General features: G+C 43.5%; 1 protein-coding gene across 1 annotated transcript in view; it reads left to right on the plus strand.

Moving 5' to 3' along the window:
* RTKN2 (rhotekin 2) overlaps positions 1 to 16,875 on the plus strand; it is a 73,959-nt gene that overhangs the window by 35,934 nt on the left and 21,150 nt on the right. Inside the window, exons 4-5 of the mRNA XM_075841139.1 lie at positions 3,622 to 3,675; positions 14,227 to 14,344. Coding sequence (XP_075697254.1) covers positions 3,622 to 3,675; positions 14,227 to 14,344 — 172 coding nt within the window. The remainder of the gene's footprint in view (positions 1 to 3,621; positions 3,676 to 14,226; positions 14,345 to 16,875) is intronic.

Consider the following 16,875-nt stretch of genomic DNA (forward strand, 5'->3'; position numbering starts at 1 on the left):
GCATTGATGTCATCAGGACCCTCCACTTGCTGGTCATGATGCCAAAGGCACATTCCACGACTTTCCGTGCTCTGCATAGTCGCTGATTGAAAATGCGCCTACGGTTATCCATGCCCCTCCGCGCAAATGGCCGCATTACGTGTTTGCTGAGGGCAAAACCTTCATCTGCAACCATAACATAAGGAAGGGGTGGCCCGCTGGTGCCAGGGAGGATGCTAGGCTCGGGGACATCAAGTTGGTTGGACATTAGACGCTGTGCCATTCTAGATGAGCGAAAAATGCGTGCATCCGCCGAGCTGCCATAGGACCCGATGTCCACGATGGTAAAGCAGAAATTACAGTCCGACAACGCAAGCAAAACTATTGAAAAATACTGCTTGTAATTGAAGTAGCGAGAGCCAGAGTGGGGCGGTTTCTGCACACGGATGTGCTTCCCATCGAGTGCACCAATACAGTTAGGAAATTGGGTGTCGCGTTCAAACTGCTGCGCTATGCGAAGCCAGTGTTGGGCCGTAGGCTGAGGGATCACGCTGCTCTTCAATCTCTGCCACAGGACCACACAGGTTGCTGGGACAATGCCGCAAATAGTGGAGACTCCAATTAGGAATTCAAAATGAAGGGCATGGTAGCTAATGCCGGTCGCCAAAAAACTACAGAAATTCATACAAGCAAAGCACAAAGAAAACATGTTAGTTTAGGACATTAAGGACATTAAAAAAGGTGTAACCTGGCTCACAAAACTGCACATACCGTAACGTCAGAAGGAGACGCTCCTCGGGGGAAATACAGCGTCGCATGTTTGTGTTCTGATAGGTTATTCCAGGCCGAACCAGCTCCAGCAGCATATCAAAGGCATGCACAGACAGGCGGCAAAAGGCCCGAAATTTCTCAGGGTGACGACGGAGGTCAGCAAAGAGGATATGAAAATGCCCTTTAGAGGTGCGTTGGGCCACTATTGGGTGAACCCACATCCTACCTGATCTCCGCCGGTGTGGCCGTAGAGGGCTACCTCGTTGCCCAAACCTACGGGATATCATCCATGCTAATAGCACACGGGCCAGAGAGCTAGGTGGCATCAATGCAGTCTGGCAGACAAACTTCACTAAAATACTGGTAGAAACAGTGGGTTGCATCCAAAGCACACAAATGAATTAACACAGGTGCACAGATGAAGCAGGGGTATTGCATTAATGGCCCTTTTGAAGCCTGGCGTAAACAGAACAGCTGAGTGCGTTTTTTCCACGCGCGGGAAAAACGCATGTCTTACGCGCGTATTACATGCATACATCGTTCAAAAACGCATTGGCCACGCTGCTGACACGCTCGCAAAACGCTGCGTTGTTTGCGCGCGCAAAAACGCAACGTTCGTGTGAATCTCCCCATACACAGATGGAATACTGCAGCTACAGGGCATAGGACACAATGAATGTGAGCCGTTCATTGCTTCTGCCTTCTGGCTCTGTACTGCGCAGACGCAGTTCAGAGTCACACAGCAGAGAAGCTGGTTTGTAGGAAGATAGCAGGCGCCATTATGAAGACCGGCTGCACTGCAGATAAGGTGTGTGTCTCTGTCCCTCTCGCTCACAGACCCCCGCTCTCGTGACCCCCTGGCGGGCCCCCCCCCCCTGTCGCTAGATGTATTGTCAGTGTGGACAGTGTGTGGACTGTGATCAGGTGAGGTATCCGTCAGCAGGAGGTCGGGGAGGAGACTGTCAGCAGCAGATGGTGATTTCTATCAACGAGTGGTGTGACAGTCTCCTCTACGGTGGAGGAGACTGTCAGCAGGATTGTATGGGGATGCTGAAGGAGGCTGTCAGCAAGATTCTATGGTGATGCGTCCCAACCCAATCTTTCTGATTGGGTGGTGATGCTGGAGGAGACTGTCAGCAAGATTGGGTGGGGACGCAGGAGGAGACTGTTCGCAAGATTGGATGGTGACGCTGGAGTAGACTGTCAGCAGTATTTGGTGGTGATCCTGGAGGAGACTGTTAGCAGGATGGGGGGATAAAGACTTAGCAGGAGAGGCATGTAAAATGTGCAAAAAAAAGTGTCAAATACACACCGTGTGAACCTGTCAACTGAAAAGTAATTCACTTCACTTTCATCATTCTAACGGTATGTTCACGCGCAGAGTTTTCAGCCGTTTTTCAGGCCGTAAACGTCCCGAAAAACTGCTGAAAAATTGGAAGCAGAACGTCTACAAACATCTGCCTGTTTCATTGGGGAAATACGGCGGTCTGTTTCGACGGGGCGTTTTTTTACACGGCCATTTTCCAAAAACGGCATGTAAAAAGACGCCCGCCAAAAAGAAGTGCATATCCCTTCTTGGGACGTTTTTTCCTTTGACGCCAGAAACGCGAGTTTGATTAAAAAAATGTTTAGTAAGCGTGTGAACATACCCTTAGCCTTTTGGTGTGTCCTACAGCTTATGCCAGCTGCATTTCAACAATCACACCCAAAGTGGCTGCCGAACACTGCTTAGCAATTTGAAGACCCCTTTTCCTGGCTTGTAGGAGGGGGGGGGGGGGGGAGGGTGAGCTTCTCTCCCACATTTACGGCAGCTGTGAGTCAGGTTGCTTTGCCTTATTCACCTTGCAGTAATTCTGGGAAGTGCTCACTCTGGTGGACCACATCGGAAAAAAATGTCAAATTTGTAATACTTTCCACCATGTGGAAGAAAAAAAAAAAATACAGCTAAAAACGTAAAAGATATAATAGAAATAAGTAACTTTTAAAAAAAAAAAAAAGTTTAATTCGCGACACATTTCCTCATAAATCTGACCCCCACTATGTGGACCAATTTTCGTTGTGTACATCATATATTTTATGCCTTCAGTCTCTGGGCCAGTTTTCCAAAGCCGTTCATTAGACATATTCATTGTTGAAGACTGGACAGTGAGTTGATAAGGGGGGGGGGGAGACAAGAAACAAAAAATAGTTAATTGTCCCCCAATTCTCCTAAATATGCCTCTTTTTTTAGTTTGGATGAACAGATGTGTATTGCCCGTGTCTTGCAACTTGTACAATCTAGGTTTAACATGTCAAAAGTCACACTATGCCTCCCCAACTGATAACCCCGCAGCTTCGGTTCTGCTATTCAGGATACTTTGCCCTAAACGACTTGCAATAAAAATTCCTGGCCACTGCAAAGGATCTATTGGCTTTACTATTAACTATATTGTGGCCATTTACACACAGTTATGATTCCTTTTCATTACAACTAGTAATTGGTCAAACCATAATAAAGCGTTGTGTATACACTATAAACCGTGTGAGTCATTAAAACGTTCTTCTCTCTGTTCTATTAGCAATAAGATCGGCAAAGTGATGTTATAACTGGTTTCCCCGTTACCTATGTAGTGATGTTGGCAATTTGAACGGGTCAAAACTTCTGACCGACTTATTTAAATAGTCCTCAGCCCTGCTTGTCATTATCGGGTTTCTAGGGCTTCTAATAATACTATGCTAGGTGCTGCTATTTAGGCAATTCTTGGATCGTCACTACAAGTTGGAGCTAAACTGTAACTTTTACATAATACAAATATACAAAATGTTTTGGATCTCTAATTGTTATACATGCTTAACATGATAATAGTCATGGATTGTCATTTCTTATTACAGGGATAAGAATTCCCCTGATGTGGAAGGACACTGAACATTTCGGCAGCAAAGAAAGTACGTATAGCAATCTTGACGGAAACTGTCATTGTTTTGCTTATTATAGTCATTGGTTTCATGTCGCTATAACACCAATGGCCAATCGGCAGGGGTCGAATGAAGTGCCACTTTGTTTCCTGTCGTCTCCGCTTGGCTTTTTCTGGCTGGCCATGTAGTCATCCATTGACTATAATGGCCGTTATTACAGCCGAGCTTTCCTAGCAATACTGAGTCTTCGTTCTAGCAATCGGCTGGATCACAGCTGTCGGACTCCTGGCGAACGGACATTAGTAGTATTGCCGCTGTTGTCTATAATAAGACAACCAACTAATCCAGCCAACTAGATTATTCATCTGAGGATCATTTCAGTTGTAGGAGGAAATGAGAGCAACGAGAGTAAAGCCACAAGCACTGGAAGAACATGTAAACTCAATACACGTGGTGTTTGGTTTTATATCCGATCCCCCAGTTCTGTAAGGTAATACTGCTAACCACTGAGCCACTGTGCTCCCCACCGTACAATTTTTAAATGGTAATATTTTTCCACATTGATTTTTATTTTATTTTTTGTTTTATATATTTTTTAATATCTTTTACAAAAGCCCATCCGCATTTGTTCTGTAAATTGTTGTGGATTTACTTGTGTGGCATCCACACTGAAAATCTGACATCTGTACTGGCTGAGGAGAGAGCCAGTGGGTGTTTACATACAGTAGCTACCTTTTTTAATTTTAAAGTGAAAAGTTCCTTTACGACCGGCATCACGTGGTGGCGGTGGCGGTACAGTAGGTTGCACTGCTCTTGCATCTAAAAGAAAATGCATTCATTTTTATTTTTTTTCCTGAGCGTATCCATAATGCCGTGGAGACCTAACATAAAGTGCCACATAAGCTCAAAGTTGACGAATTTATTATGCTACGCTGCATAACTGAATACTATAACCCAAATATATCAGTATTGACTTTATTTTATTTATTTGTTTTGTAGCAGATTTTAGGAGATAATTTATCAAGCATTAGGCGCTATTTGTTAATTTTGTCACATATTGGAGACGTTTCGGTACATTTTGTTTTTTTGCGACGAACATTGAACGACGGCCTGTTTGTGGCACTCAGATGCGTCATTTCTTTTTTAAAAAGGCTAATTTTATAACTGTTGCTAAAAAGTACCACATAACCACACCCATTTGGCTTGACTGAATCGCAAAGTGGCGCTCGCAACGCAAACGGTGATTCTTTTTGGCACATCTAGTTAATAAATCTCACACACAGTTTAAATGCTATTATTACCACTGAAAATGTGACACAGAGCTGGATACATTTTGGCCTTCATATCCAAGCAGGACTAAATCTTATTCACAAAGATGACATGCATCATGTCACGGTCTGTGGTTATGTGGACCCACTGGGCCGTAGCGGGATAGCAGCTGGTCAAACAGTGTATCAAGTCAATGTCTATATAGTCCAAGCACAAGGGTACCTGTAGCAGTTCAGACAGTAGTAACGGCTAGGCTCAGATGGGAACTTGGCAGCAGACACCAGGCGTGGTGTAACACAGCTGGCGTGACCGATGTCTCAACACGACTGCAACTTTCTAATGCACAGGAACAACGGTAGCGCGGGATACAGGAGGCAGGTACAGGAACACTGGGAACAGGATAACACTATTTACACAGGATTATTTGCAAGACTAACACGGGTAAACACAACAACGTTCAGGCAATGAGTGAAAGGGCAGAGCCCTTTTTATAGACCAGGGTGATCATGGGTTAATTGATTATTTTCATGTGCGTGCGCTGGCCCTTTAAGGCCGGGCACGATCGTGCATTCGCACCCTACGGGACACCGCAGAACGGAGCGGAAGTGAGCGCTGTCGTCTCCTGGGGAGGAGATGTGGGCCAGCACTCACAGATCCATGGCTGCGGCCCTCGTGGGGTGAGTAATTCAGAGGGGCCGTGGACGCTACAGTATCCCCCCCTCTTCTTGGGACCAGAGCGAGAGAGGAACTTTTTAATGAGGGCAGGAGCATTGAGGTTCTCTTCTGGCTCCCAGGACCGCTCCTCTGGACCAAACATCTTCCAATCCACCAAATAAAACATTCTTCCTCCTACTTTTTTGAAGTCCCGGATCTCCTTAACTTTGAATACATCGGAAAGACCGTTGCGAGCAACTGCAGGGCTAGGCGTTTTTGTGTAGCGGTTCAGAACCACAGGTTCCAGGAGGGACACATGAAAGGATTTTGGGATCCTGAGGGTAGGAGGCAGCCGAAGCTTGTAAGAGACAGGCTTGATTTTCTGTAGGATCTCTAAGGGTCTGAGGAACCTGGAAGCAAACTTGTATGACGGTACCCTCCGCCGGTTATTCCTTGAGGATAGCCAGACTTTGGTACCTGGAAGATACAGAGGTGGCTCTCTTCTCTTAGCATCTGCTTTTCACTTAATGTGGTCGACTGCCTGCAGATTAGAGGACCGGGTTTGCTGCCATACCTGTAGAAAATCTATCTATCGATGTAGCCGGAACAGGAAGAGGAATTTGTGGATGTTGACCGTAGACCATGTAGAATGGTGTGGAGCTGGTGGACTCACTTGTGTGGTTGTTGTATGAGAACTGTCCTCTCGACTTGGCCATTAGACTGGGGATGATAGGCTAAAGAAAAGTCAGATTTCACGTCTAGGAGTTTACAGAGGGTTCTACAGAATTTTGAGGTGAACTGAACCCCCTGATCAGACACGATATGAAGAGGCAAACCATGCAAACGAAAGATGTGCTAGATGAAGAGATTCGCCAGCCGAGGAGCAGAAGGTAGGCCGGTCAGCGGGATAAAATTAGCCATCTTCGAGAACCGGTCCACCACCACCCAGACCGTATTGCATCCTGCAGAGGAAGGAAGGTCATTGACAAAGTCCATTGCTATATGCTGCCAGGGAGCATTGGGCACAGGCAGCGGTTGGAGCAGACCAGCAGCCTTGGAGTGAGCAACTTTGTTGGGGAAACGCAGTGCAGGACGAGACAAAGTCCACAATATCTTTGGACAACGTGGGCCACCAAAAATGATGGGCAATCAGATCTCTGGTCTTACGAACACCCACGTGCCCTGCCAGTTTGGAGCTGTGCCCCCAGCGAAGGATTCTCCTCCTGTCTGCCAACCGCTCAAAAGTCCTTCCCGGAGGGATGTCTCTAACTTGCAGAGGATTAGCAGAAATAATACAGGATGGGTCAATGATACTTTGTGGAGGCTCCACGGTGTGCTTTGCTTCAAATGACCTGGACAGGGCATCTGCCCTCACATTTTTGGCCGTGTGCCGGTAGTGGAGCACAAACTAACCGGGCGAAGAACAGCGACCACCTGGCTTGACTCGGGTTTAGCCGTTGAGCCGACTGGAGATATGTAAGGTTCTTGTGGTCGGTGTATATCAGGATGGGGTGGGCTGCGCCCTCTAGCAGATGTCTCCACTCCTCCAGAACCAATTTAATTGTCAGTCCACATATCACTGCCTTTCCTTTGAGGCCTCTTTGGAACAGAAGTGCACCTGCACCAACAGAGGAAGCATCCACCTTGTAGCGTCCATGGCCACGGGCCGTCTGATTTACTCCCCTCCCGACGCCCCCAGCCATGGATCTGTGAGCGCTGGTCCCCATCTCCTTTCTAGGAGACGCCCGCACTTCCGATCCGCTGTGTCCCGTAGGGTGCGCACGTTCGTGCCTGATCTTAAAGGGCCAGTGCGCGCACATGAGAACAATCCTAATCAATCCACATGATTTCCTGGCCTATAAGAAGGCCCCAGCCCTTCTGATCCTTGCCTGAGCGTTGTTCGTTTATCCCAAGTCTGTCTTGCAAATGGTCCCTTAGTGTTTCCCGTTCCAGTTGCTACCCGTGCCCTGTTACCTGTTCCTGTATCCCGTGCTGTGTTCTTGTTCCTGTGCCTACTAGTGCTGGAGTAGTGTCCTACTGCACCTGCTGTTGTTTGCCATGTCCTGTGTCTTCTGCCACGTCCTGTGTCTTCTGCCACATCTAGCGTATTCTGCCACATCTTGTACTGCCTGCCACGTCTGGCGCAACCTGCTGCGTCGACCTCCATCTGTACTGAGGCCACAGCCACCGTCTGGAATAGTTCAGATACCCGTGTGTTATGAACTGCCATTAGACTTTTGTATAGACTGAGACCTGGTCAGCTGCCTGCTGTATAGACTGAGACCTGGTCAAGGTGTCCCTATACATGAAGGCTGTGTGTTGAATTTGATTATTTGGCCGACTGCTATCACTACTGCTTTCCATATGCGAATACATTTCTGTTGAGTTGAGCTGCATGTGCATGTTGTTTAGTTGGGGCAAAAATAAGTGGCTTTTAGGAAATCAAAGGATTGAAGGGTTAAATCCAATATGTTTTCTTTCTTCCTTTCTGAGACCCCATGCACACGACCGTAATTACGGTTCATAATTACAGGCCCATTCATTTTTATGGCCGACTGACACCTTCCCGTATGTCTACGCGAGGGTGTCCGTGCCGTAGAAACCTGCCGAAAAAAATAGGACATATCCTATTTTTTTTAGTTTATGGACCGTGCTCCTATACTTTTATAATGGGAGCACGGCCCATAAAAACAGACAGCCGCGCCAGCAATTACGGCTTGTAATTACGGGCACGGTTGTGTGCATGAAGCCTGACTGTTCATTTAGTGAATAATTTTGCTGGCTCTACTTCTCCTTTTCCCCTTGCTGTCAGGGTTCAGTCCCAGGTCCTCTCCTCTTATCTCTCTACACAGCCCCTATTGGAAAACTATCAGCAGATTTGACTTCCAGTACCATCTTTACGCTGGTGACATCCAATTATAGACCTCTTCCTGTGACATCACCCCCCAGCTATATTATAGAACACTGACACCCTCTGTCTTGGTGTCATGTTGGACTCCGATCTTTTCTTTACTTACATTCAATCACTCTCTCGCTACTGTCACCTGCACCTCAAAAATCTCTCCAGAATCCGCTCTTTTCATGCTATGGAAACAGCCAAAACTCTCGTTGTCACTCTGATTCATTCTTGTCCTGACTACTGTAACTCCATTACTAATCTGTCCTCCCTGAAAAAATCTCTCCCCTCTCCAATCTATCCTGAATGCAGCAGCCAGCGTCCTCTTTCTGACCAACCGCTACACCAACGCCTCGCTACCCTTTGCCAGTCACTGCAGTCACTAGCCTTAGTTGTTGTACTCGTTGCGTTACTGACCTCTCCATGGCGGTCTCACACCGGATTAATGCTGTCTGTTTGGTGGTTACATAACATTCCTCCTGTATACCAGCTCTCCATCACGGTTTTATTCAGGTTCTGCAAATCTCTCTAAACGTGACCTATTAACTGCAGTAATATCACGGCATTAGGCATCTTATCCTCCGCGTCTGTCATTTTATACTTTCACACTCGGTTCTCAGCTTTGTTTCACGGTTCAAATCTTGTCCGCTACAGTGAAATTAGAAGTCTACAATAGTTTCATTTCTAATTATTGTATTTTTCATGTTTTCTGCAGGCTGTGCTCTACTGATGGTAACAGCCGTTCTATGAAGGCTAACACATGAAAAAAATCTTGCATGTATAATTAATGAATAGGAGCGCTTTGACAGCTCTGCGTTGTATTGGGGCTCAACCATTTTTTATTCTAGCATCTTTACATACATGAAAAACTCACTAAATCTCTACTTTTGTTAAAATAGAAAGCTAGAATTATTTAGAATCTTAACCCCCTTAGTGACCACTAATACGCCTTTTTACGTCGGTCACTAATGGGCTTTAGGCTAGGCTGATGCCTTTTCACGTCAGCCTAGTCTAAGTCCTGCACGGGTCTCCCGTTAAATGCCGCCGTCAATAGCGACCGCGGCATTTAACTTTGTTTACAGAGGGAGTGCGCTCCCTCTGTCACCCATCGGCGGCCCGCGAATGAAATCGCGGGTCTCCGATGGGGTGTCATGGCAGCCGGGGGCTTGATAAAAGCCCCCAGGTCTGCCCTGGACATATGCCTGTTAGGACGCGCCGGAGGCACGTCCTAACAGATTGCCTGTCAGATTTACACTGACAGGCAATAATGCTCTGGTATACGAAGTATACCAGAGCATTATAGCAGCGATCGGAATATCGCACAGTAAAGTCCGCCAGTGGGACTAATAAAATAAGTCATCAAAGTGAAATAAAGATTATTAATAAAAAGTACAGTAAAAAAATAAATCCATTTTTTCCCATAAAAAGTGGTTTTATTTAGTAAAAGTGTAAAAAAAAAAAAAGTACACATGTGTGGTATCGCCGCGACCGTAATGACTCCATTAATAAAGTTAATATGTAATTGAAACCGCAAAGTGAACACCGTAAAAAAAAAACGCAAAAAACCATGGCGAAATTGCAATTTTTTTCCATTGCCCCCCAAAAAAGTCATAATAAAAATGAATCAATAAGTCCCATGCACCCCAAAACAGTATCATTCAAAACTACGTCTTGTCCCGCAGAAAACAAGCCCAAAAAATCACTACATTGATGGAAAAATAAAAAAATTACGGCTCTTGGAAAGCGACGATGCAAAAACAAATAATTTTAGTTCAAAAGTGTTTTTATTGTGAAAAAGTCGTAAAACATAAAAAAACCTCTACATATGTGGTATCGCCGTAATCGTACCGACCCATAGAATAAAGGTAACATGTTATTTACGTTGCATAGTGAACGGCGTCAATTTAAAAACGCATAGAACAATGGCGGAATTTCAGGTTTTTTTTTATAATCCCCCCCCCCCCCAAAAAGGTTAATAAAAGTTAATATAAAAATTATATGTAACCAAAAATGGTGCCATTAAAAAGCACAACTAATCCCGCAAAAAACAAGTTCTCATACAGCTATGTAGACGAAAAAATAAAAACGTTATAGCTCTTTGAATGCGACTATAGAAAAACGAATAAAATAGCTTGGTCATTAGGGCCTAAAATGGGCTGGTCACTAAGGGGTTAAGTAATATTTTCTGTATATTTTTGTACTGTATCAAGTGTCAAACATTCCTGCATTGCTTTGCTGTATGATGAAAAGGACAGGCCGCATTAACATTTACTCCTGTTACATGCAGTGTATTGATCAAAGCCAGCTGATGATTGAGTAACTTCTTTTCTGCACTTTCTCAAACGACCCTCAGTGTGTTTCTAGTAAACAAGTGGTCCAGGCAGCGTGGCATCAATGGGGGACATCGGTTTTTTGTGTTTTTTTTCAGGTCCGGCGTTACTGCTATATGTTAAACTTACTAATCGGGTTTGTATTAAGGGGCTTTTCCATTGACGAAAACACATGTTTAGTGGCGTTAGTATATTAGTAAAATGCTTTATTTTATATTTAGTTATTTTTAAAACCGTATGGCTCGGCCAATAGGGGGGGATGTGGGCTAACCTAATCTGAATAACCATTCTAATGGCTAGTAGGAAATATTGGAGGACATTACTTTTGATCAATGTAATTTGAGTATTTAAGGCAAGAGGATCATCTTGAGGGTAAACTGGAACTGAGCGGAGTACAGAGAGTTGAAAAGATAAATTATATCCTGCCACAATAATAGGGCAAATCCTCCAAATATGTTCCATGGTTCCCTCAGCACCAGGCATCTCCAGCACATGTCTGTGTGTAGGTAAGGTTCTATGTAACCGGACTGGCATGTTATACCATCTATTCATCATTTTAGTACTATTTTCCTGTTCTCGACAGGAAACTGATAGCTTGTAACAAAAGATAAAAGCTTTTACCCCGTTTTGCAGATGAAATTGTCCTCCCATGTTCCCTCTTCCACCCAGATATGACAGCGACTCTGTCTCTCGAGAAGCAGCAACACATATAACACAAAAATGGCATACAAGGGTTTCTTAACATGCGTGCACAAGCTCCCAAATACAGTTAAAGTGATTGTCCGTAGGTTCTTGTTGGGCAGTGTAGCAAGATAGTTTAGAAGCTAGAGTTATGACCTATTTTAGCTTTGTGCTAATGAGTTTCTTAATGGACAACTGGGCGTTTTTTACTTTTTGACCAAGTGGGCGTTGCGGAGCGAAGTGTATGTCGCTGACCAATCGGCGTCATACACTTCTCCCCATTAATTTACACAGCACATAGCGATATAGCTATATCACTATGTGCAGCCACATACACAAACACTAATGTTACTGCAGTGTCCTGACCGTGAATATACATTATCTCCAGCCGGGACGTGATGTCTATTCAGAATCCTGACACTTCGCTAACGTTTCTGTGAGATTTACAGCAAGGCAAGCGTAATCTCGCGAGATTACGATGTAAAATGTCATTTAAAACGAGATTACGCTTACCCTGCTGTAAATCTCACACAAACGTTAGCGAAGTGTCAGGATTCTGAATACACATCCCGTCCCGTATATTCACTGTCAGGACACTGCAGTAACGTTATAGTGTGTTTATGTGGCTGCACATAGCGATATAGCTATATCGCTATCTGCTGTGTAAATGAATGGGTCAGCGTCATACACTTCTCTCCGCAACGCCCACTTGGTCAAAAAGTAAAACGCGCCCAGTTGTCTATTAAGAAACTCATTAGCCTAAAGCTAAAATACATAAAAAACACGGCTGTTACCTACATTACAGCGCCGATCACATGACAAGATAGGGAATTTATAATCTGGTGACAGAGCCTCTTTAACCACTAACTGTTTCCAACGGAACGGGAAGCAATGTTGTAAGTGGGAGACCGTCTCAGGGGCCAACGTCCTATTGAGGATCTCAGATTCTTGCACATTGAATTTGAAATTACTTAGCGCCCCGAATCTTTCAAATTCATTCAAAATGACTGGCAACGCCACACTGGGTTTGGTATCGAATTGCATCAAGGAGTGCTCTGGCTATAATGGGTTATGAGCCCCCAAGAGTAAATACAGAGTCAAGAATCTCTCCTCACCCTTCAACTCTCAGTACGTTTAAACCACCTAACTCAATGAAGGAGTTGCCAGAGCTCAGTCTGTGGTGTTCACCGCGCCATTGGCAAGTCGCACCCCTGCAGTGTAGTCTTTTTAAACATTTTACTGCTTTGCGTTTACAGTTCCTATGCAGACCTGTGTGTCTCCATGGTTACAGTTTTTAGTCAAATTCTGTGCGTCTGATCCTGCGGCCATGTGTTACCATCTTCCCTCTGGCCCTGCTTCTTTATAACCTACTTTCTTTACAGCTCCTCGTTGAGCTCTAGTATATTGCAAAATTCTGCACATTGGGAGAAATTTATTAGTAGTGCAAAGAGATAAAAAAATATGTTGCCATGGGTAAGAAATGTAAAATAGAGAAATAATGACAAGAATTCTTTTGATGCTGCAGTGAACAATATTGTGTTTGGCAGTGTCCCCAGTGAGTGTGACAGATAGTATAAAATGACAATTCTACAGCAGGTAAGTGGACCGCTGTTTTTTAACCTTGTGCACATAATTATTTTATGTATCCGTAATATTGCTTTGTATCCGCGTTTTTTTATTCTTTTAATTTGGCTTAGAAATGCAAAATAAATTTTCATTAATCATGTATCCAAAAACGTTACTTTTTGTACATTTAATATCCTCATTTTAAAGTTTTTAATTTAGAGCCTTTCATAGCAATATAAGCTGCTTTTACTTGTAATAGGCTTTTATTCGCTGCCAGCAGACTTAATCCCTTAATACTGGCAAGAAGATATTTCCAATAACAGATAGGAATGCTTTTGAAACTCATCTCTTGATATAGTTGCTTCATATCAAATAAATGCTGAACATATCGATCAGACATCGTGCGAGTGTCTGCTGCTCCCACAGAAATTAGATAGTCGGTACCTGCTAATAAATATCTTATGTCTGCGGTTACCTTTTTTCTAATTCTTTGCAATTATTAACCGAATAGTTTATCTCCTCATTATCCGACACGAAGAGAAACCAATAATTTGCAAGCTGCCTTATATTTAGCTTATTCTTGTCTATAGATAGTCCTTAGGACTCATGTACTTGGATGTATTACAGTTCCATACAAGTCTCTGTACAGAGCTGGAATAGGGCATCAAAATACTTTTATGGCGCCCCGCTGTATCCCTGTATGCCTCCAATTTCATACGAAGACATATGGATTTTCCTTGCCTTTTAAAGGGGGTTGTCCCACCACAGCTTCTCACCTAACCACAGTATAGGTCATTAGTGTTTAATCGCCGGTGGTCCCTCCATTGGGACACCCATTGATCACCAGAACAGGGGTCCTGAGTCCCCTGTTTGAATGGAGCGGCCATGACCACAGACATTAGATATTTGTTAGCTGGTAGCGATCATCTGATTTCTGTGTGGAACATCCGACTCTCACCCAATGTCTGATCGATATGTTCAGTATTTACTGGATAGGTGATCTGTTATGGTGGGGCAACCCTTTTTTTTAGCATATGCTCATCCAAACAAGGCCTAAGTGTCTAAAAAAAATCGTCTCGTCTTCATTGGTGTCAGATACCCTTGTACTCATGTGAACAACTATACGCTCATAGCATGCAGATTGCAATGAACCGTCAATAACCTCGTCCTTTGCTTCCTCTACAGAATCCGATCGCTATGCAGTGTTCTGCATGTTGAGACTTGACCAGGAAATATTTGATACAGACATGGTTATTGTGGACAAAACTATGACTGATATTTGTTTTGACAACTCTATTGTATTGTAAGTATCCAATATATACAGCTGTTTGGATTGATATCTGTTGTGTGTTTCATCTATAGTTAAAGCTGCGCATACACATAACAAAAAATATAGGCCAATATGTATATTTATCTTTTTTACACCTTTTCAGATGACACCTAACCGATGTCTGCTGAAAAGATGATCGGTCACTGACTTTATTACTGACTTACGTTTGCACAAAGTAATATTTATATAATCTGTAGTCCTCTAATCACAACAAATCATTTGAAACTTTGCACATGGGCTTTATGGATTTTCCCTCCATTTGTGAGAAAATGTGTCCCCTGATTGGCCACTTCAGTGTAGTATATTGATGGGGGGATCGTTCATCTGAACGATTTGACGTATGATGAATTGACCGCAATGAAAACCGTTCCACTTGGGAACGCCCCCCAAATGCACAAACTCCACTTTTTGGAGGAAGTAAACCCCCTTCCTTGGCATCGATCCTAATATTTTTTAGTCTTACTAATGAATCTTTTCTGCAAACTCAGAATTTATAAGGCAGCGTCTAGCCTACAGAGGAGACTGTGCTGCAGGTGCGTGCTCTTGTGCATACACTGTTTTTTTGCTATAGAAGGGCTTGTTTTGCAAGGTAAAGCTGGTTTTACATATTAAATAAATGGACTTTGAATGGCTCGGCTGATGAATTAATGTGTATTGGTGCAATCCATCTGTCCCCAGATGTCTGCTGTTGAGGAACAAGGGTCTAGGCGTGTAGGACTCAAATACTTTGTTCCCCTCCTCCCTATTAAAATTAAAGGGGTTTTCCAGTTAAAAGAAATTGATGTCCTGTCCTCTGGATGAGCCAACAATATCTGATCGATGGGGGTCTGACTCTCAGCACCCCTGCCGATCAGCCGTTTTAAAGTGGTTGCTTGCTGCTCATGTGAGTACTGCTTTCCCTTCATTCCTATTGCTCGTACTGTGAATCGCTGACACCGTTGTAGCGGCAGTTCACAGTATCTCGGCCTTCTCCTATTCACAATAACTGGACTTGTTTACATTGATATGGTAAAATGCTAGTGTGTGCGTGTGTGTTTATATATATATATATATATATATATATATATATATATATATATAAACAATGTGTGTGTGAGCTGTGCAAAAGGCAGCTGTGGAAAAATGCTGCACGGTAGGAATGATTTAAAAAATAGAAGTGTTAATATTTTTATTTTATTTTATTTTTTTTTTTTTTTCATAAATCAAAAAAAATCAATGTTTGGTGTGACCACCCTTTGCCTTCAAAACAGCATCAATTCTTCTAGGTACACTAGCACACAGTTTTTGAAAGAACTCAGCAGGGAGGTTGGTCCAAACATCTTGGAGAATTAACCACAAATCTTCTGTGGATGTAGGCTTCCTCAAATCCTTCTGTCTCTTCATGTAATCCCAGACTAGATGATGATGAGATCAGGGCTCTGTGGGGGCCATATAATCACTTTCAGGGTTCCTTGTTCTTCTTTACGCTGAAGATAGTTCTTAATGACATTGACTGTATGTTTAGGGTCGTTGTCCTGCTGAATAAATTTGGAGCCAATCAGACACCTTCCTGATTGTATTGCATGCTGGATAAGTATCTGCCTGTATTTCTCTGCATTGAGGACACCATTAATCCTGACCAAATCCCCCAACTCCGATTGCTGAAATGCAGCCCCAAACTTGCAAGGAACTTCCACTATACTTCACTGTTGCCTGCAGACACTCATTATTGTACCACTCGCCAGTCCTTCGGCGAACAAACTGGCTTCTGTTACAGCCAAATATTTAACATTTTGACTCATCGTCCAGAACACCTGCTGCTTATTCACACAACAGATTTAATCGGCCATGTGTGAACGGCCCATGAAATATAGGACTGTCAAATTTTGGCCCATTTTCCCGGATCCCTCAATAGACGTAAGTCTATGAGGGATCTATGAATACGGGTCCCACACGGGTGTAAATTGGCCGTTACAAAACTGCCGTTTTGGATTTTTCACGATACTTCAAGGAAAATGTTCAATGGACAGATGAGAAAAACCCGTGGAACTTTTTAGCAGAAATGCTCAATGCTATATTTGAGGGAAGAAGAACGCTACACACCAACACCAAAACCTGCTGTCCAGAATCCGACATAGAAACAGGGAGATGTCCAGCATCACAACTCATGCATTGGATGCCAAAACAACTCTGTTAGGATGAGTTCTGGCATGAGTTCCCCTCAGACGTTTCTGCTCCATGCCGGGAATAAAACAAAACCTCTGGCTATATGTGAAGGAGGCCTCCGCAATAGAAATAAGCAAATAGCAGCCATTTTTTTTTTTCCTATGTTTAATTTTTAAGAAGCGCTCCTATATTAAGAATATTTTAGATTTATCTGCTGTCTTTACCATACTGATTTCACAATACTCTAGACATTTTTATATTGTAAGATAGTTGTAAAATAAATGAAATTTTAAAGTGTTTGTTTCATACAATTGTTGCAGTAGAGTGCAAACATACAAGCATAGTATACAGAATTATGC

The sequence above is a fragment of the Rhinoderma darwinii genome, chromosome 11, assembly GCF_050947455.1.
Source record: "Rhinoderma darwinii isolate aRhiDar2 chromosome 11, aRhiDar2.hap1, whole genome shotgun sequence".
Classification (NCBI taxonomy): domain Eukaryota; kingdom Metazoa; phylum Chordata; class Amphibia; order Anura; family Rhinodermatidae; genus Rhinoderma; species Rhinoderma darwinii.